This window comes from Squalius cephalus (assembly GCF_949319135.1).
Source record: "Squalius cephalus genome assembly, chromosome: 9".
In the NCBI taxonomy this organism is placed as follows: Eukaryota; Metazoa; Chordata; class Actinopteri; order Cypriniformes; family Leuciscidae; genus Squalius; species Squalius cephalus.
Genome location: NC_137130.1, coordinates 39,943,948 through 39,966,574, shown reverse-complemented (window position 1 = coordinate 39,966,574; position 22,627 = coordinate 39,943,948). Strand labels below are relative to the sequence as shown.

The following is a 22,627-nucleotide window of genomic DNA, read 5'->3' as shown; positions in this document are numbered from 1 at the left end:
CATAAAAAATTATGATAACCTAAAAAAAATAATTAAAAAAAACTGCTTTACAACATTGGGTCTTAAGTGGCTTGGAAATAAAAAAAATAAAAAAATAAACCTGTTTTTTTAAACATAAAAGCGACAAAAAACGACAATCTCACGAATCACGAGAAAAAAAAAAAATATATATATATAGTACAGGCCAAAAGTTTGGACACATTACTATTTTTAATGTTTTTGAAAGAAGTTTCTTCTGCTCATCAAGCCTGCATTTATTTGATCAAAAATACAGAAAAAAATGTAATATTGTGATATATTATTACAATTTAAAATAATTGGTTTTCAATTTATTATACTTTAAATTATCATTTATTTCGGTGATGCAAAGCTGAATTTTCAGGATCATTACTCCAGTCTTCAGTGTCACATGTGACATCCAGTCAATCACATGATCCTTTAGAAATCATTCTAATAAGATGATTTATTATGAGTGTTGGAAACAGTTCTGCTGCCTAATATATTTGATGAATAAAAGGTTAAAAATAACTGCATTTATTCACAAAAAAAAAAATTTTTTTTTTTATATAAATCTTCTTTATTATCACTTTTTATCAATTTAACACATCCTTGCTGAATAAAATTATTGATTTATTTAAAAAATAAATAAAGAAAAAAATTACTGACCCCAAATTACTGACCAGTAGTGTATATTGTTGTTATAAAAGATTTCTATCTTGAAAACATTTGCTTCTTTTTTTTTTCTTTTCTTTTTTCTTTTTCTTTTTTTATTCATCAAAGTATCCTAAAAAAGTATCACAGGTTATGAAAAAATATTAAGCAGCAGATCTGTTTCCAACTTTGATAATGAATCATCATATTAGAATGATTTCTAAAGGATCATTTGATAGACTGGAGTAATGATCCTGAAAATTCAGCTTTGCATCACCAAAATAAATGATAATTTAAAGTATAATAAATTGAAAACCAATTATTTTAAATTGTAATAATATATCACAATATTACATTTTTTTCTGTATTTTTGATCAAATAAATGCAGGCTTGATGAGCAGAAGAAACTTCTTTCAAAAACATTAAAAATAGTAATGTGTCCAAACTTTTGGCCTGTACTGTATATATATATATATATATATATATCTCAGAAAGTGCACTATCGCGCTGCGCTGGACTTCCCGTATCAGCTCCGCTTATGAAGCCGCGGTCTAATCCTGTTAACATGAAATAAACCTGCTCCCGAGCAGGTTTAAGTTTGCGCACCTGTTGCTATGACAGCAAGTCCAGGATGAGCGTTGAAGAACCAAACAATCCAGGATCATGCCAAATCGCCAACAATCAAATCCAGCTAAGTGAGTTAGCGACGTACGAAGAACGGACCCCTGGTCAGATCACAGAAAACGCATGAAGTGGCCTGGTGTAAACAGACCCTAAGCTATTAACATACAATCATTTAAAAGTCAATTTTTTTTGTTAAATATCAAATGTCCAGGATTCAAGTTAAATGCAAGTGTCATATAGGTGTCATTATCCCTTTACACAGGACAAGTGGTTAGGAGAATGAATTGATGAATGTAAAGTCACGATTACATGAAGTCCCTAATCACTTTACTTACTTTGAAGTGGAAAAGGGCTTCCATATTCATCAGCTTTTTGAAAAGTTGTCAAGTTTTCTATTTACCCTAAATTATCCATGCATAATAATACATGCTTTTTATTCATCAGCGACTGGGCCATGGGACAACATTTACTTTCACCTCGGCATTGTCAGGTATGAAACATATGAATTCTTTCAATTTAGAATTTTAATTTTATTCAAAATGCCAAATAACTGTATAATATATGCCAAATAAGTATAATATAATTATTCAAAACCAGCAACAATATTAAAAAATAAAAAAAAATAAATGGCTAAATGTCCAATAGTTAACAAAATAAAGAATGTTCAGGGTTCTTCTTCATCTGAGGAGGAGAGACCAGCATTTCCAAGCCCTGCTTTTACGAGGCGGATCTGAAGTTTCGCTTTGGTTTGCTGCAGTTTGGTCAGCTTGATTTGTTCCTCTGCCAGGAGTATCTGTGCTTCTGCTCTTTCAGTTTCTCGTTTAAGAAGTGATTCACAGGCATCATCATTATTATTCGGCAAAGGATGCTTCAAGCCTCTTTTCTGAGCTCCTGTGACTGCTGGCTCTACCAGTGATGATCAAGGTTGTTCTTCAATAATAGGGCTGAGATCCAGAAAGAATGTTTCCTCTGCATTAGGAGGAACTGGCCCACTTTCCTCTACAACCGTAGGCTCACCATCCCCTACAACACCTTGAATACCGTGCAGAGCTTTAGAGTTCTCACCTCCAATAATGTCCAGAACCACATCTGTGTATTCACCTTTCTTAAAGCTTACCTTTGAACAACTGACCCCAAAGTGTGACCCCAAAGTGTGTTCACAAAAAACATTTTACTTTGTAGCCCTTCCTGGGCTCAAAAACACTCATGTGCTCCGAACACCAAGCAGGAGACATTCACTCGTTTTAGATCACCCACTCTTTTTGCGGATGACAAAGCGAACGGTAGTGCGCATTGTGATCAGAAAACATCTGCCAGTCACATCACGCAGAGATGTTTTTTAAAAACTTCCACTTTGAAACCCATTTTTAAAAGTTTGCGTTTTCAGGCATCCAAAGCACCGTTGTCATGCAAATGAATGGCCAAAATGCATAAAAAGTTTTAGGTTTTTAGTTGAAAAAGGTGTCGTGTAAACAGCCCCTGAATGGGCTGAATGACTGATTACAAGATTGAGGACATGTGTGATACTAATTAAACAAAACAGTCAAGTTTAAAGCATCACTGTAATACAATTATTTGTATTTCTTTTAAAGTTGTACCATCAAATCTGTCCAGACCATTTTAGAATATATCTGTAGAATAAACTATAATTCATATATTTTCGCACTTTCTTTGCATTACACCAAAGGCATGTAGATATACATGAGAATATTCCTTTTAAGTATGGAATCAATAATTTGTTCCCCCAATGAGCTGTAAGTGTACCAACAAATTTGTAGAAGTCTGTAGCATAGATACTATATTTGCTTTCATATGCTTCAATTTGCACATTGTTTGGAGGACAACATTGACCAGGATGTAGAACAATTTTTTTATTATGAAATACAAAAAAAGAAGAAATAAAACAGATCTTTTATCCGATGTATCAAAGAAATAGTCAACAGAGCATATGACCTGAAAATCTGAGTCAGGTTTGTTTGATTAGGGAGAAACAAAAAGTGCTGTGTTGGGTGTTCTTCAGGACCAGTGTTTAGAAACCAGCTGAGATCAAGCTGTGAAATCAAAGGGTGCCCCAAAGACCATGTACAGAGCATACAGAAAATATGATCAGTGGCAGGGAAAGAGTAATGTTAATTCTGGAAAGGATGTGACAAATATATAACACACCATCCGTATAAGTAGCTTATGTTTTTATGAAAACCTTATTAAAACTATTTTGGTTGTTGATCAACTTCCATTGTCCTGGAGTGATTCTGCTTTTCAGTTTACTGCAACAAAATCAAACAGAATAAAAAATGTAAAACAATAAAAATTGCATAAGGGAGACAAGTTTCAAAAAAGACTCTGACTGTATTGCAAAACCAACACATTTTAAATTCAGAACAAAAAAGGAGCAATTAAGCAGAAAACCAGCATCCCATGCAAGTCTATAAGTAATCTAGTCTACAAGTCTAATTCGCAATCGTTTTTCAAACGAGTCATAAGCCGTTTCGTTCTGATGTCAAGACGAAAAATTAGCATATCGCCCGCCAAGTTATTGTGCCCGCAGACACCAGGGAAAACTTGAGCCTCAAACCAGCAGCAGATTCCAGTGGATACTGCATAGCATCATGTCGAGTCTACACTGTGACGGTAAAGCCAGTTTTTTTTTTCACTGCCCAAGGACGAGCATGTGAAGAATCAGTGGTTAAAATTCATCTTTACATATTCATATCACAGCAGTATAATCCTAAACTTTTGCTGTGTTCCCTTTATTTCACTGACGACTGCTTCTCAAATCTCGGAGTTCAATGCAGGATTCATAAACCGCTTGCTCTTGAAAGATGGTGTTCAGAATTGTGTAGGTCTCCTGCTAACTGGTTAACTCACATTATCACTGTCTTACTGAAATTCTTCTGCTAATCAGCTGTGGACCACTATTACCTATAACTGTGACTATTAATGCAGATCGTCTGTCGTTCTCACTACTTTGAGGAAAGATTACACATTGAGCAAGATCTGTTTTACCAACGTTTATGTTACATCAGATCATTCACGCTAGAGCTCGGCTAATGTATACAACATTGCATACATGCACTGTTATTGATACAGTTTCCATGTATTCACCGCAATATATTAGAAAAATACTCCGTAAATAAATTATTACAAGTAAAATAATCGGTTTGTTGATGGACATGCACCTGTTAATGCTGATGGTGAGGAATTACAGTTGCAACATCTCATAATGTCCCTCAAACTGAGTAGTGTATCACTGAGAAACACTGAGTCCTGCTCGAGCCGTCCTTGCGATGGAGGTTCGGGTTGAATAACTAGTTCTTCCAGGGTTTCATCATCGGACTCGCGCTCGCATTGATATGGTAAAATCAATGTCATTGTTCATTTCTGTGTTTAGTTTACAGTGTAGGAAGCCTCAGGACACGCAGACCTGATGTTGTTATGGCAATGGACGTTTTTGTTGTCGACACGCTCGCTGTAAGCGGTAAACGAATCACAACAGACTGAGTTGTCTGGCCAATCAGAGCAGAGTAGCTTGTGGAAAGGTGGGATTTAGAGAGATTGATTCATCTCACGAGTCGTTTGAGAATCATGGAAAATGTGGTGATGTGCAAGTGTATATTATGAGAAAATTAAACAGTTTTTTTACCTTTGATGCATGTAAACCTGTTGTAGGAGACTCCAAAACAACATTAGGAAACTTTAAAATAGCATAATAGGGGCACTTTAAATTTTCTCAATGATTCCAGTATATTTGCTTTTTGTAAGTGAAACTTTTTTTTATTGAACTCTTTCCAGGTTTAGCGATGTGGACACACTTAACATAATACGTCTGCTAATGCCAGATTTTGCTGTCTTCCTGTCTACACTGTGCATCATTCGCCGGTGTAAGCCCAAGAAGCTACATCACAGTGAAAACAGCCGGCAGCTCTACGAGACTGAGGTAATGAACAGCTAGTCTTGTTATTGTAGAGCAACTTTCTGTGAATCAAATCAAACACACCTGGGCCAGTTGATCAAGGACTCTGGGTTTACTTGAAAATGAAAGCATGGCTGGAACTTAACTTTGCCTAAAGGTCAATTGATTAAATCATCCAAAACGTACTGGCTACTTTGTATTGTAACATAAATGATTATAAGGAATAAGGTTTTTTTTGCTGTATTTATTTTATTTCCATTTTTAGTGTTGGCTGCTTTTGTCCTGTGTCCTTATTTGACAGGGTTCCGAAGAAGAGATTTCAGACTCAGAATATGAAGGGGAGAGTGGAATGTCTGAGGGTTCCTCTTTAGACACCTCTGCTGAGAGCCGCACAGCTCCTGCCTCCTCTCCCGACGTTCTGCAGAAACTCATCATATTTATGACTGGTCTGAGACTCCTCATGTCTTCTGTAATGAACACTGCTGGAAAAGTTTTGGTTACTGTTCTATTAGGACTGGCAGGTAAAGCATACAGAGATGAACGTGTGCATGCATTCTGGAAAATTATCTATAGATGCAGTCAGTGATGTTACATATTTTGACAGGTATAACGTTTCCCTCCCTGACGTCAGCACTGTATTTCATGGTGTTTCTTGGCCTTGTGTGGTGCTGGGTATTGGACTACACCGTCTCTCTGCTGCACTACAGCTCTTTGTGTGTAATGATGACCATCTTCAGTGGAGGACACATCCTTATCCTCTACCTCTACCAGCTGCCCCTCTTCCAACAGCTCATTCCTCCACAGGATGACTTTGCCAGGTGCAGTTCCCCAGACAGCAACACAGTGTCGGCCCAGATCCGGCCCACATCTGGTACACGTGGAATCCACATATACCAGATGTGGTCCAGATCTGGGCCAGCACTATGTTGCTGTCTGGGTCAGATCTCTACTAAGTAAACCAATATCATTCTGTAAAAGCCAATGTTATTGACATCAAGCATGCTGTACAAGTGTGTTTTACAATGAAGAAGCATGATCACTTTACTTGTTCAGGAAGTAAAGTATCCTACGCATGTGTTTTAGCCGATTATGATGTATTTAGTTAAATAAAACACATGTAAGGGATGATAGTGTTGAAGTTTTACCTTCGATACGAGCAAGAGTGAGTCTGCAGTGTATTCACGAATAGCGCGTGCAATCAGGGCAACAAATTAATGGAAATCCACTGTCTCCTCAAAAGAGTCCATTTGCAAGCAGCAGAAAGCCATCTTATGCTTGTGCGCACACACACACACACACACACACACACACACACACACACAGTAAACCTGTGTTGTTTACTCAGCTGCACATAATAGCACCAAATTAATAAAAAAACGATATATTGTCCCATGTTCGGTTTTCTATCATGCGCCGTGCACGTTTGCGATGACGTAAGATGCACGCAAACGCACCAGAGTTCGATAGAATCAGGTTGAGTGTGAAACCAGGCCAACGCTGCGGGGGTGCCGGGAACAATCGCGCCCGGGCTCGGACCGCAGCAAACGAGCCCAGTGTGAAAGCCCCCCTAAACATGAACAGACCTCAAAACATGACACCAGTAGAGTCCCAGAGTCTTGCAGGGTCAAGGCACATTGAAGCTGTTGGTCCAACACCTTACTAATACACATTCAGCATCTGTTTGCATCTAATATCTATGTCTGTTTACTAGGTTGTTTGGTTTGACAGCGCTCATCCAGACCAACATGTCAGAACCGTATATCCTGGCTCTGCATGAAGATGGCAGCTGGCCTGCAATAATGAACCCACTAATGCTCCTACTGCTGTATTTTTCAGTCATGAGTCTACTACAAAAGTGGAATCAATCTGTTGAGGAGGTACTGTAATGCACTTCACACACACACACAGACACGAGGCTACAAAAAAACATGTTTCTCTGTGACGGGGTGTCCAAATCTGCTCCTGGAGGGCTACCATCATCTTCTGCAGAGTTTAACATCAGATATATGCATACACCATATAATACCTGTCCTCCTAACACGTTATGTAGCTACAGGGCTAAACAGCTGCTGCTAAGTACTCACATTTATGACACAGCAGTTAGGAGAGTTGCTCATCCAGTCTATGAAGCCCTTTGTTTGTTGTGCATGTGCTAAAAAATAATAGTACGAAAGTGCAAAGAAAGTGCATGCCTCAATGTGAGCGATACATCACGCACAATGACTCATAATTTGTGTGTGGTGTGTCTCGGAGTGAGTGCGAACGGTCAGCTCTTGAGGGGGCTAGCTGTGCGTACTGTGATGCATTGACTGTGAAAAAGCTCTACTCTTGCCTGGCTTTGTTCTCGGGGGACAAGATTCAGGCGTCTGCGCCAAGGCAGAGCGTTGTCTGCACACATGGGGTCTGCAGCTGGATCTAGCTGAAGAGCTTGGGTCGGGTCTTTCCCTTTCCCAATCCTATGTTGCCAGTTCCGATGCACTCGCACCGAACTCTGAAGCACGCTTGCCGGCTTCTTCCGGTCCGGGTGAGAGCATGTTGCTCGGTCAATCTAGCTCTAAGGAGGCTGCCTCCTCCATGTCACCCACGTATGGGGAGTTACTTAATGTAATGACCTGCGCCACCACCAGATTAAGCCTAGACTGGTCGGTGGAGAGACAGGAGAGCACTCCAAGCAGACTGGATGAGTGTTTATTAGCGTGTCATAAACGTGTTTACCCCGCCAGTCTTCCATTTCTCCCAGACCTCTATGAGGGTCTGTTAAGGTTTTTTAGTCATACATGGCGACTGGACAGGTGAGGCAGGATGGGTTATTCCACTTCTCGCGTCTCACTTCCTCATGTGTCGCTTCTCCTTTTAAATACAGAGAGAAGGATATGCTCCTTTCATGTTTGCATAATAAGGGCTGTCTTACATGGCTGAAAGAGGATGGGCGTTTCCACGGCTACGCATCCCACTTTATCAGTGGTGTCCCCGTGGGGTACGAGCTTGGAAGTAGTAATATATATACGTTTCCGTATGCAAGCTGAATGGGGATGAGTGGTATTTCACCCTCATCACTCTCTCACTATACAGTTCAAGAAGTGCTTGCACGTGCTCCTGGAAGCTAGACTTTTATCTCCGACCTTACTCAAACACATCTGAACCACCTAATCAAAATATTTAGTATAACTAGAAACTTCCAGGCAGGTGTGTTAGGGCAAGTTGAAACTGAACCCTGCAGGAAAGTGGCCCTCCTACAGCATGATTTAAACACTTCTAGCACAGTGGTTTCAAACCCTGGTCCAACCCCAACATTGCACATTTTTGATGTCTCTCTTATCTGACACACTCATTTGAGGTCTTGGAGTTTACTAACGAGCTGATAAGATGAGTCAGGTGTAGCAGTTTTACTTAACCTCAAACAAGACCCCAGTTATGTTGGAGTTTTATAGGTGGCGCCAAATTAATATTGTGAGTTTTGGTCACACCACTTAATCTGAGTGTGAAATTGTGAGATGACCTCTTAAGCCTGGTTTATACTCACTGCTTCTGCATAAGCGCAAAGGTGCGAGTGACAAAAATTACGTCATTGCAGTGTAGGCGATTGTGCACATCGAGTGCCTAAGACCCCATGTGGCCCGATGTGTTGTAGTTTACATAAATTTTTAAGGATTTTAAACATGGTTATGAATATATTTAGATGGATTTGTGTGGCTTATATTTTTTCAGCCACCACTGCTGCATCTAAAAGGAATTTTAATTGTTGTTTGGGTGTTAACCTTAGGGATTAGTCTCAATATGGGTGCAGGGCAGAAATTGCCTGTGGATCAATGAGCAGTCCTACCTATCCAATGTTTGAGGTGTCTGTCAGTTGTCTTAGCACCCTTATCTGATAATGTTGGACAATCCAATTGAAATGTCGCAAACCTTTCTTCACTGTTGCAGTCAGAGAGGGAGCCCTATCATTAAACTGGGCCCTAGAATGTGCTGTATGCTACACAGGTGTGTTTTATTAGGGAGACATCTAAAGTGTTCAGTGCTGGGGCACTTCAGGACCAGGGCTGGGAACCACTGCTCTAGCATATCCAAAATGTACTACCTAACTTGTTTTTATCTCCTGGCAATCCTGTAATTGAATCTCTTAATTATATTACTGCAGTCACTGCTACTTAATGCAATTGAGTAAATCTGTTTTATTTTGCACTCCAAAAGTATTGCTGAAAACACTGAAAAAAAGGCAATTGTGTACATGTTTGTCTATGTATCTGCATTTGTAACCCGAATATATACCATGCTCAGGAACATGTTGAAAACCATTCTGAAGACTCCAGCATCCAATCAAGCTTCTCCAAAATGAACCATTTCCCCCCTGAAAGAAAAGAGGTAAGATATAATTTGTCAATAGAAATAAAAATCAATATAGATAGAATTGCTCTCATGAAGTTTCTGTAAAGACTATCCATTTGAGCACACACAGAAAAATGCACACTCGCCACTATATTCACAGGACAGGCTCCAGGACCAGCGATCGGAAACACTGCCATTAGGTGATGATCACGAGCAATAGACCCTTATTATTTACATGGTTAATACAACAGGGAAGGTCTGTTACTTTCTTAAGCCTTTGTGATTCCTATGCCACATGGCAGTCAGTGATGACATAACCTTCTGGAGTCTGTGCTATACTGCCTCACCAAGCTTGTGAAGTAGGCATATTTTATCTATAAAACAATCTGTCACGTAAAGTGAACTGTAGGCTAGTCCAGTAGAAACCAAGAACAGTTTATTATAGAAGAGAACAAATACTAAAAAAAAAACAAAAAAAAAAAACAGATGATGACTTGCCTTGCCTAAACTGTGAGAATGAGACTCAACGACAGAAGGCTGACACAAACAAAGCTCGGAAATTGACAGGAAACATGAGGTCTATAAGTACACAATCACTAATTGGCAAACAAGAAAGAGCATTAAATAATCATGGGAATAATAAACAAGAAAACTACAAAGGGATTCGCTCCCCGGAATTGCAGATGCAGATTGTAATTGTAGAATGCACTGAATAACGCAGATTAAAAGACGGGGAGGAGCCGAAGTATGCTGCCATTTTAAAAGTTTTAAAGGGGACTAAGGCGATCATGAATTTGTGAACATATTATGGAGCTAATCAGAATTTTTGGGTACACAACCACTTACTGAACAGGTGGGGACTATGTTGAGCAAGAAAGAAGACATTGTTCAGCAGAGGACTGGAGGACAACATAGACATGTTGGGCCTACATGAGGCTGCAGGGCAGTTCTGCATGGGATTATGGCTATCGATCACATAGAGCTTACAGGAGGGGGCAGGATATACGTATATGTCTGAGGTTTTTTTTGTGGCGTAAGGCCATTTGTGAGGCACCTTGTGCTCTAGGTCTGTGTATGGTGTTAAGTGGTTAAGAGGTAACATAGTATGTTGAAAAGAGTATGACAGCAGTCAGATGGTCTACTATTTTCAGTGGATTTTCGAAGTGTGGATCCGTGCTCACTATAACAACTAATATTGCCCACAACCCATTGCGCTTTGGAAGAGGAACTGCAAGCACGACGAGTAAAAAGTGTTAAAAAACAACAAAACATGGCGGATATGCGCAACCGATGGTGAGAGGTTTAGATAAAGGTTTGAGTGACTAATCAAATTTTAACCTAATAATAATTTTTTTTTTTTATTATAAAGATCCGTTTAGCCATTAACTTTTAAATGCATTATTATGCATTATTACATGGCTTATTACATTACAACCGTAGAGACGGAACGGACTATTTTCTTTAGCGGAAGCAATACAATCGTTTTTAAATCAATAAACTCCTTTTTAAATCAATATTTTGTGTCAAATTATTGATTTATTTGGTAGGTAGCCATGTAATGAGCTGGATTATTACATGCCTACATGCCTTATTACATGCCTCCGCTTTGCGTCGGGGTCCTGATCAGGCTGTCGGGGTTGTATTCGCTATAACAACCGCCTCGCTCTATATTATCCCTTACTTAATATGAGGAGAAATCTCCGCATGAAAGACCCGCGACTGGCAGATCAATGTGCTACTGCATTTTTCTCCGATACGGTAGGAAATGAAATCAAATCAAATGTGGAGGATTTTATCTTTGACAAGGTGATTGACAGGTCAGTTTACGAGAGCAACCGTTAAAGAGGCAATTGTATGTGATAGTATGTCTCAAAGCTTGTGTACTCTTTTGCTACGCACTCAAAAGTATCTACTTTTTCTTCACAAAAAGAGTACATACTTTTAGGGCGTAGTATATTGGCGCAGCACATGTTTCATGATGTGATTGGCTGTTCCCTGCCCCACTATCATGTGACGAGCACATGACCCATCTCATCTCCGTTTGCCAACAAGTTATGCTTATTTCTCTGGATTTAAACATTCTTAGAAACATTTGGGATAATGTAAGTACACAAATCAACAAAATATATAACATTGTTGTAGTGGTTTTTGGATATTTTTATCAGAAATCAACATAATGTGCCTTTAAGCATAATTAGAGCAGTTACTTGCAGTACTACATCGTACCATTATTTAAACATCTGTTTTATGTGCTGTTGTTGCCATGTTTTAGGCTATGGTGTTGGTGTGGAAGAGGACGTGGCAAGACCACGAAGGTTCTGGGGTGGATTCGCTGATTCTGGAGGATGACTACCCAAATTGCTTGGCTTTATCTCCATACACACAGAAGATCTCTTATTGTTCATTAAAAAGTAATTAAATATAGAAAGTCTACATTATTCATGTGTACATTTTGCCCAAATACACACAAAACAACAGGACAGAAGAGAGTTTGAGAACAAGGTCAGCTATGACTAAAGGCTAGATGATAAAACAATGCATAGAGGAGCTGGGAAGGAGGTGGGTTGATGTGCTGATATCTGAACTCTCTGAACTATTGCTAAACTAGATATAGTTTTGTCATTGCAACAGTCAATACATATACAGGTAATGGCTTGCAAACGTCAAACTCCTAAAATATTTGAGATTTACACTCTGTTCACATCTATTTATTAAGTTTATTTTTTTTTTACATTTTATAATCTGTGTGTGTGATTGTGTGATTGTGTGATGCATGCACAGAATATACTGTGGAGAATGAAAGCAGTGACGGAGGCAATGAAATATTGAATGACGAGGACGCTCTACCTTCCACTGATCGGCCTGGACCCAGTGCCTTGATCCAGCTTGGACAGTTCGTCATGAAACAGAGCTATATAATTGCTCTCATCATCGCGATGGTAACGTAGTGTTTACGGGCAGAATAGCCCTATGTTGATTCATGCTTGCAGTATAATCTGAGTATTTTCTGACCTTTTGATATTTATAGATGATTATAGATGTGACCCCTAGGGGGCGCTCCAACGCACACAATTTGATTATCTTAACTAGAAAACCCAAACAGCGCTCCCCTTTAAACTATTTAGGCAGGTTGTATCCAATGAAAGGATGGAAATGGGACTGATGTACTCAATTATAGTTTTATTAAACACTAGACAATGTACTGAATTGGCAATCAGAGCAACAAATATTCCCTGTAGGTAACAGAGAACAATTCTACAATAAATAAATCACAGTGAATAAAAGTCTCATAGTAAATGAGGTACAGGATATAAAGTCTAACAATATCAAGTCTACAGTGAATAAAATCGAATAAATAGATACTATTCACATACACACACTCCAACACTGCAAGAGACTTCAAACCAAATCGGCCGTGCATACACTAACACAGCATTTCACACTTCACACTAGTGAACATTGCAAAATAGACTCTGTCCCCAAAGGAGATATTGCACAATGCCCATAGGCCGAATATTGGAATATGATTGCCAAACAGAGAAACAAAAACAAAACAAACAAAACAAGCAAACCATTTGGATTAACAAGCTACCACTAGCAAGACTCCATCCTAGGTCCAGGTCATCACAAAACAATGGTAGCGGATCCCCAAGACACACACACATACATACAAAGAAATACAAAGTAAAACAAAATGATTAAACCCAGGAAAAACAGTGGCTAGTGACAGACGAAGGCAATCCACGTTTTTCTTTAGACACCAGCCTAGATGAATTAGCGCTATATGCCCCGTAACAATAAAGCTAAACGGTGTGGATGACTAATAACTGTGCACTCTTCCCAGTGTTGCTTGTTGCTGCAAACCCGTATAGAATCACTACTCGCTATTATGTGAGCAAGATTCTATAGACTCGTAACTGCTGGTACCAGTTACTGGTCACCATACACGCAGACGCCAGACCAAGATTCTCCCGTTTACACAGCCAATACACCAAGAGGCTCACTCTTCAACTCACACCGCATTAATGCTTTTCTGTTCATGTCTCACGACACATTTAAAGGGACTCCAAATAATCAGTGGCAGTGAGCAGGTCTTAAAGGTACACTTCCCATCTCAACCCCCCTACCCGCTACATAGAGAAGGAAAAAACTGTATTTTTCCGTATTTTTCAACATAACACCTTTACAGGTTGCTCAGAATGGGTGGTGGCTAATCAGTGGGCGTTTTCAAACTTTCAATCATGTGATCAATACGCATACATGACTTATATAGAAGCTGTGACAAAAGCTGTATTTTAGACCAATATCCTACAGATTTAATTAATTTAATGATGAAAAACAACACCGTCATTTTTTAGTGTGTGGAATTTCTTGCACTTCAGATAAAGTCAAAAACCCTGTCTGGCTGCAATCACTCCAGCACTCCTTGAGTACCTTATTGCTTTTATAAAATGGTTACCCCACGATACAAATATTAAAATGCTTTATGAACTGTTCATGAAAATACATTGTTCCATGCAATTTCTATCGTTGTTACCTAGGATAATTATCAAAATTGTTAATGAAAGTGAAGTGCATGTCACTAATGATGTTGGATAGTCTGGCCATTAACAGAGCAGGTTATGATCCAGGGTTAGTTTACTTCTTTAAAAACTGAATGCAGTAAATATGCATTCAGATCCAGTCGCCATGACATTTCACACTATATATAACATTGAGCAATGCTTTTTTTTACACTCAATAATTTTGCAATCACTGTAAAACAAGTAATAAAAACTCAGTGAGTGTTTTAGCGCAATTTTCTGACGTCATGGGATCACAACACTAAGAGATAGTAAATCTTTTTATGTTTTTTTTTTTTTTTTTTTTTTTTTTTTGTGTGCGTTCCCGAGATTAGACCTTCCTTAACATAATGCCGAAAACCCGAAGTCTCTAGGTGGTCTGGTTGAGGAGTAGATAGAAGTGCAAGATTGGTGCGCACAGACAGAACAGAAATCATGAGTTAACAATCGCAATTTTGTACGTAGGAAAATTGCGCTAAAAATTCCATAAAAATACATTACAATGTTCCATATTAATTTGAAGGAATTTTCCATATTTGTCTTTTACGGGTCTTTTACCCGTATTTTTACGGAATTATTTTTACAGTATAATATATTTATATAATAAATATATCACAAAAACTGTGGAAGCAAAACAGCTAAACATAAAAAAATAAACCTACATGCTACAGCCATATTATCTTTGCTAGTGTAACCGGTTGAATGGTCCTATTATTATTAGAACATATGCCCTCTCCCGATCTGCACACTTCCCAAATTGGAAGACACACCCACTCGTGTCAAGCCTTGTTCCATGAAATTGAGGGCACTTGCTCTTCTTCTGGACGGAGGCCCGTCAAGTTACATGCTTGTTTTTCTGTATATGTGTGCAGGTATGGAGCATCAGCTATAACTCATGGCTCACGTTAATATTACTGGTGTGGTCATGTGTGATCTGGATGCTGAAGGATCGGCGGCGGTTCGCTATGCTTAGCGCTCCATTTCTTGCTGTCTACGGGACATTGCTGCTAGTGGTTACATTCATCAGCCAACTCCATCTTAAGCATATTGACATTTTCCCTGCTTTACCGAAGGTTGTGTTGATTGACTTTGATGTCTATGGTTATCCAGTGCCCAGTGTGCACCTTGCTGCAAAGGTATGAAATTTTGTGATGGAGCTTAACAAAGTGTTCTCAGTTATAGAGCTGCACGATTAATTGTTAAAGGAATTGTTATATTGTGTTGTTATTCCTGAATGACAACAATTTAGCTACATCTATTATCGCCGCTACAAGAGAGCGCAGTTGTTATATATGTCTAAAATCACCCCATATGCCCTTAAATAGGGCATTATTTGAGGGGACAGCCATTTGTAGTGGTGTCTGAAACCATAGTGGACGTTATTAAGTGAACTCATTCAATCCCACAATGCACCACAATAACAAGTTTACAACCGATGTACAACTGAATAATCCATCCATCTATTTTCGAAACCTCTGATCTAATGTGGCTACAGCATAACATCATACACGTATAAATTCCTTTTTACTTGATTATTCAGTTGTTTAATTAAGATTGATCTTGAACTTGTCATGGAAATGTGCAATTATTACATTATAAAAATGTATTTAAAAATGTAATATTAGGTTTTATTAAACGTTTTTTATTTTTATTTTTTTTATTGATTGACAGCACTCATTTTTATAAGATGTGTTATATATGTGTAACGTCCCATATCTGTTTTAAAATCTAATGATTTCTTTGCAGGTTTCTTTTACGTTTAGTTTCTGGATTTTACTCAGGCAACGGCTGAAGGAAAAAAAAGAGGAGCTACAGAGCAAGGATGATTTAATGGAAGTCAAAGTTCAAGCATGTATGGATATATTTTTGATCTTTTGATTAATTATTATTTTTAACAGAATCTGTGCATGATATACAGCATGTGGTTGTTCTGCATTGTCTGATTAGGGCCAGGTGAAGTCACTATAGATTTATAGGTATAACATAAATATGTGATTTTAAAAAAAAACAACATTATTTGGCCTGCAACTGTTTTTGCAAAATACATGTACAATGTGTTAAGATGATTGAAGGCCACAAAACAAAGGCAGTATGGATGCAGATGCTAAAACATAAACGGCTCTACTTTATATTAAGTGGCTTTAAGTGCTATGTACTTACATCAACAAATAAGTACATGTACTTACTGTGTTCATGATGGATTGTAAAACACTTGTGCTGCTGTTGAGGTGTGATACGGGTAAGGTTAGGGACAGGTGTGGTTTAAGGGTGGGTTAAGGTGTAAGGGAAGGGTCAACAGTGTTATTACAATGTAATTACATACATTAATTACAGCTGTAATTACATACAGGTATTTTCACAACATAAGTACAATGTGAAAACATGTATGTACACAATAAGCCCATTGTATCAATTTATTAATTTCAATGTAAGTACAGAGTACCTATAGCCACTTAATATAAAGTGGGACCCTAATTAATACTGTATATGGGCTAGGTGTGTATTACACAATTTTAATGCACAAAGTGGATTGAGTTATACATTACAGATTGTTTCAAAGCAGCTTCATAGTAATAAACGGGAACAAACAGTAATGATGCAAACTGCTGTAAAGAAGAGCTACAGAAGACACTTTAATGTTGATTCAATTCAGTTCAGTAACAGTATCAGTGTTGCAAAATTGGTCAGTTATGAAACAAAGTTGATTGCAGTTGAAGAGCAGTTGACAGAAATGGAGAAGAAAACCCTTGTGAGAAACAAGGCTCAGTGGGGGTTGGCCAGCTCTCTCCTGGCCAAATGAGCAAACATAGTGGGATTTAATCCAGGCTGTCAGATTCTGGATTGATATGATTCAAATGTTTCATCCAGCTCTTTCTGCTTTAAGATTGATAAGCCATTTCCTATATTTAGTGGGAACAGTAGAAGCTGGCCTGTGCAAAGGACTTGTTTGGTTCTTGTTGTCTTTGCTGAGGGTCTGTGCCAAGGGCTGTCTAGTCGACTAGGTCTTCACAGGAGATCTGTCCTTAGGGCCTGTCAAAGTGTCGTGGTCTTCACTGACATTCAGGGCTGAGTTGTGGCCGCCGTTGTTTATGATGGGCTTAGCTCGTTCAAGGTCTTCTCATAGCTTAGCCAAGCTAGTTTTCCTCACTGAAAAGTGCCCTGAATCAGCTTAGGGAGATCAGCTAAGACCAGGAAGCCAGCTTAGGTCCTGTTCACACCTGGTATTAAAGGGATGGTTAGGGGTTCGGTACATCCTTATGCAGCGCTTTCTGCCAGGACTTTTACGAGCTTTTCCCAAACCACTGAAGTGACGTTGACGTCCAGGTTAGCGGTAGCATGAGCCGTCAGGCAAGTGTTATTTAAATAAACTCCTGATGTACTTACAAACTTTCCAATGTCTCGTTTTATGAGTACAGAACCTATTTGTGCTACTGTAGAAGTTTGGTGCCATTCTGGGCATTATTAGTGGGGAAATTTACCAGATACATCATAGGATCCATTAGTGCCTGCACTAAACCATCCGGCTGATATCTCTAAATAAGCTCTAACTTTAATCATGTTCAACCAAAGGAAAAAAGGCTTCTGGGGGGTGTTTGGCTCGAGGTCATGGTGCAAAGGACCCTAGGTTGATTTTACTCCGAACCATCCCTTTAAGATGCATTTTGGTAGATCGGATCACAAGTAGATGAGGTTACGCTGTTTACGCTTGCTTTTTTTGTCCACTTTTGTTCACTTCTTTATTAGAGGGGTGTTACACACAATGTTTACGCATTAGGTTAGTTCTAGCCGTTCTTTTGTGGCAGTTTGAATGCATTCGACCTCTTGACTGAACTGTGAAAGCAATCCGAAATAATCCTGGAAGTGGACAAGCTCAAAACATTTTAGACCCCATTTACACCTGTATTTAGTGTCGTCCACTTGTGATCAGATTGAAGAAAATGTTTGCTTCTTAATACCAGGTGTAAACAGGAGCTTAGACTTTAGTAACAGTTTTTTTTAAATCATAATTTTTATCAATTAGCCTACTTCAATTTCAGTTGATGTCAAGGGATAGAAAATGCTGCTGTTTCTATAAATGACAGTAGATTACTATGTCTTTAAGTCTTATGTCTTTCATGTTTGAAAATATAACATCTCAAAATAATCAATATATTGTGGAAATGTGTGTATATTTCTATTACAGGTGACAACAGTCAAAGCTCTCAAATGATGACGGTGTTTGGAGGATTAGTGAAAGGCATGTTGGTGAAGTACTGGATCTTCTGCTGCTGCTTCATGTTCTTCTTTGTCAGTTTCTCAGACAAAGTGGCAGTCTACAAAATTCTCTATATCTGCTTATTCCTTTTCGGTGTGGTTCTGTACGAGGTGAGTTTAGACCATTTTAACATTTCTGTAATGAAATGCCCACTTTTCACCATTTCCAGATGCATAAAATAAAGTCATTAGACTTTCATATATCTTTTTTTTTTTTTTTTTTTTTTTTTTGTTCTCTCATTGATTTTAATTTCACTTGGAAATGTCACATTACTTAAATAAAATGGGTTGTGAATTCTGTTTACCTTGAATATTGATGTAACTGTTTTGTCCAGGTGCATTATGAACTATGGAGGAGTCAACTGAAGTATTTCTGGGCAGTTGTGGTTGGATACTCTATGCTAGTTTTGATGCTGATCTACATATACCAGTTTAAAAGTGTCTGTAACCTGTTCCAACAGATCTTAGGCATAACAGAGGAAAGGTAAGTACTGCCATGAAGATAATAATTTCTTAGAATCATTTAAGAAATTAACAGGGCTTTGGGGCAAAAATGCCACCAAAAATGATTTACATGCTAGTTTTCTGATGTACATATGATTATGAGACAGCTTTTCCACATGAAATCTGTGTGTTCACTCTGTCAGGTTACGAGACCTTGGGTTAGAACAGTTTGACACCGTTGAACTATTTGCACGAATCTTACGGCCGGCCTTCTTCCTTCTGGCCTGCATTCTTCAGCTGCATTATTTCAACTGTGACTTCCTCTCTGTAACCGATCTTCAGACAGTTTCAACGGAGAACCGAACAAACAGGTGTGGCAAAATACGCAGACACACAAACACAATGCATCTTTGTCTTTTGGACTCAATACCATCAGAATAAAAACTCTGCATACTCCATAGCTTCTATTCAAACTTTTCTTTCAATTTTATCTTTTTTTTTTTCTATGTTAATCAGTTCCATCAGCAGTGAACTGAACAAACATTCTCTTATGGCTAATGCTAACTCGCCTGCCTTTTACACTGCAAAATGTATTCTTAATAAATAGTTTTATATAATTTTCCAATTAAAACAAGATGAATTTACTTGAGAAGCAACATTGCATTAATGTCTATTAATATCTTGAGATATGATTTCAGAGAAGAATATCTGAAGGAAACACTGAAGGGGATTTTTGATATGTGAGTATTTCACCTCTTGCAGCGGCTTTAAATAGTTTTCTTTTTTTACTTCATTAAATACATTTTCCATAATTAATTGAACGAAATCAACACAATAAATTGACAGCTCTAATATATTATTTGTTTTCCTTAATGATAATTGCATCCTTTCAGCTGAGGTGACTGGTGATTTTGTGCATTTATTTATACAACCTGAGTTTTCTTGATCCTGAAGTCATGCATCTTCCGCCTCTAAAGCACCTTCATCCTTTGTGCGTTATAAGAACTCCTGTAATAAACTGACTTTCTTTTTCTTTTCTTTTATATTTACTGCAGGATAAGGAAAAACACTGAGAAACTGATGAAATGGTGAGTGAGGTTTAGGTTTGCAGGGCTTCAAGTGAGAAGTCACAGAAACAGATGGTCCTTTAAAGCCATTTGCAGAACAAAATTCAGGTTTAATGTGTAGCTTCAGTGCCTTACTCAAGGGCACAATGGTTATAGTAAATGGAAAATTTCTAGATGAAGAGATGTGCTAACGCACACATCTGATTTTGATTCTTCTTACACTTTTTGAATATGTTTATTAGTGGTTGCAGTCCAGAAAAACACAGCTGGTTTTCGGCTGTGGAACAAATGAACGTTGCAGCCCTTAAATTATGACCATTACGAAAAAGACTTTCGGTAGATGCTTTAGATTTTTTTAGAAATAGAAGTACAGCTGGAAGTGACAAAATAAAAGAGAGACAGGTGTACTTTTTTACTTTAATAAATTGTAAAGAATCTGAATGTACATTGATTTTCTGTTGAATTGCACTTCAGTTTTATTTTTGTCCACATGCCCTGAGTGTGACGTGTAAACTGACTACAGATCACAGGAATGCTGTGTGTTAGTATCTCCCCCTTCACCCTTATTGTTGAATAAGATGCTTTGTTCTAAGTTGTTGCAATTTTTTTTTTCACAGTTCTGTCCATAATTTATTGTTGTTTTAAAACATTTTGACCCATGTGCACTTTTCCACATTACAAAAGCAAATGGGGTGAGAAAACGCTAGATGGCGCTGTTCCCCAATAAAGCAAGCAACTGCATGTAATTCAACTGCATTGTTTCAAAATCTCAACACATCTCAGTGGGGAGGTATACGTGACTCTGTCTTTCTCCCTTGAAGGCTGAAGGAAGGGCAGCTCCGAGGAAAAGGTGGTGATCAAATACATATTTCGTCTTCCTCCTTGGACAAACATCATGAAATAGAATTAGAAGATGATGGTATGTACAATTCCTACCTGGACAATTTGGTTTAAAATGCACCACACAAGTAATCCATACAACACGTTCTGTGTGAGGAAGCCATAATTTAGTGGAAATATTTTTTCTCCAACGACACTCAAAAATAGTTTATTTCCTGAAATAAATTGAGGAAAACTTTGTAGAGAGTATAACAGTCCATTCAAATAAATTATGTTTTGTGAAACAAATTGAAGTAATTGAAGTTCTTGTGTAGCAGACCAAAATTGTGTAAAACCAAAATAGCCTTTATTTAAAAAAAAAAAAAAAAAAAAAAATCTTAACTTTACTGGAGATCACAGGAGAATAAATAGTAGAAGAACACGAAAACTGCAAACCACACTAAATGCAAACTAAAAGCCACCAGAGTGACTAAGACACAGGGCTTTATGCCGCCTTCACGTGAAAAAAAATGACGTAATGCAATATATTGAAATAAGCAGAATGTGTGCATGTTTTGTAGTGGACGCAGTGAGCCACTGGCTGGTGGTGGTGGACAGGGTGCATGAGTTGATGCTGCGTGCTGTTCTGTTGTTCTGGAGAGGTCAGGAGGTGTGCTGGAGAATATTGGAGCTCCACAGCTTCAAACTAGTCTCCACAGGCATCATCTGGGTTTGCGTGAAGGAGGTAAAACATAAACCAGTGTACATCCTACACAAACCTTACATTAGATTAGTTGGACATGCAGTCAAGCTCAACTAGCACATATACACTGTTACTTACACTCTTACATGCGGTTTGTATTTCAGGTATCGCTGATGAACTTTTTGTTTTTGGTGTTTTGGACATTTGCTCTGCCATATCCGAGACTGCGGCCTTTGGCCTTCAATGTGTCTTCTGTTTGGGCATGTGTGATGGTTGTGTGTAAAATGATGTACCAGCTAAAAAGTATCAAACCATCTGAATATTCTTCAAACTGCACTGCTGTAAGTATGATTTATGTAACTGCTGACTTGGAAACATCATTTTACTGTTATATTACTAATGCACCAGCAATTCTTACACACACACACTCACACACACACAGTGTGGCAGCCCTCCATAGTCTAATCTGTTTTACCACAGTTTCATGATGAATAATTTTGGCTTTACACACATACATATGCACATTGTTACCACAGAAACTTTTGCATGCCAGTGAGGTTTGTTTGACGCACACACAAGTTCGGAGTTCAGGCCATCTTGGAGGTCCTGGGTGGGGTCCTGGACGGGGTTCCACCTGGAGACTATATAGTTCTGCAGGGCGACTTCAACGAGTGCGTTGCTTCCCCAAGTAGAGGAGTTCAAGTACCTCAGGGTCTTGTTCACGAGTGAGGCTAGGTCAGAGCATGAGATTGACAGGTGGATAGGTGCGGTGGCAGCAGGAATGCGGTCATGTACCGGACTGTCGTGGTGAAAAAAGAGCTAGGCCTGAAGGCGAAGCTTTTGATTTACCAATCGATCTATGTTCCAGACCTCACCTATGGTCACAAGCTCTGGGTAGTGACCGAAAGAATGAGATTGTGGGTACAAAATTAGTTTCCTCTGCAGGGTTTCTCTGACCCTGAGAGACAGTGCGAAGCTCAGACATCCTTGAGAGACTCAGAGAAGAGCCACTGCTCCTCCGCATGGAAAGGAGCCAGATCTGGTTCAGGATCTGTCAGTGGAGGTGTTCCAGGCATGTCCAACTGGGAAGAGACCCCAAGGCACACCCAGAACATAATGGAGGGATTGCTTTGGGATCCTCCAGGATGAGCTGGATGAAGTGGCCTGGGAAAAGGACATATGGGCATCCTCACTTAGACTGCTGCCACCGTGACCCAGTCCAGGATTAGCGGTGGATGATATGAATTAAATATAAATTTTTATT

General features: G+C 38.7%; 1 protein-coding gene across 1 annotated transcript in view; it reads left to right on the top strand.

Annotated features, from left to right (window-relative positions):
• Window positions 1-22,627, top strand: part of LOC307163967 (piezo-type mechanosensitive ion channel component 2) — a gene marked incomplete at its 5' end in the record, with an annotated part of 89,218 nt that overhangs the window by 17,690 nt on the left and 48,901 nt on the right. The window contains 15 exon segments of the mRNA XM_079880314.1: window positions 1,720-1,765; window positions 5,068-5,212; window positions 5,490-5,709; window positions 5,793-6,006; window positions 6,900-7,065; window positions 11,787-11,912; window positions 12,298-12,453; window positions 14,949-15,212; window positions 15,823-15,928; window positions 18,260-18,441; window positions 18,666-18,814; window positions 18,978-19,145; window positions 20,663-20,760; window positions 21,242-21,405; window positions 21,528-21,704. Of these exon segments, the coding sequence (XP_079736440.1) occupies window positions 1,720-1,765; window positions 5,068-5,212; window positions 5,490-5,709; window positions 5,793-6,006; window positions 6,900-7,065; window positions 11,787-11,912; window positions 12,298-12,453; window positions 14,949-15,212; window positions 15,823-15,928; window positions 18,260-18,441; window positions 18,666-18,814; window positions 18,978-19,145; window positions 20,663-20,760; window positions 21,242-21,405; window positions 21,528-21,704 (2,381 nt within the window).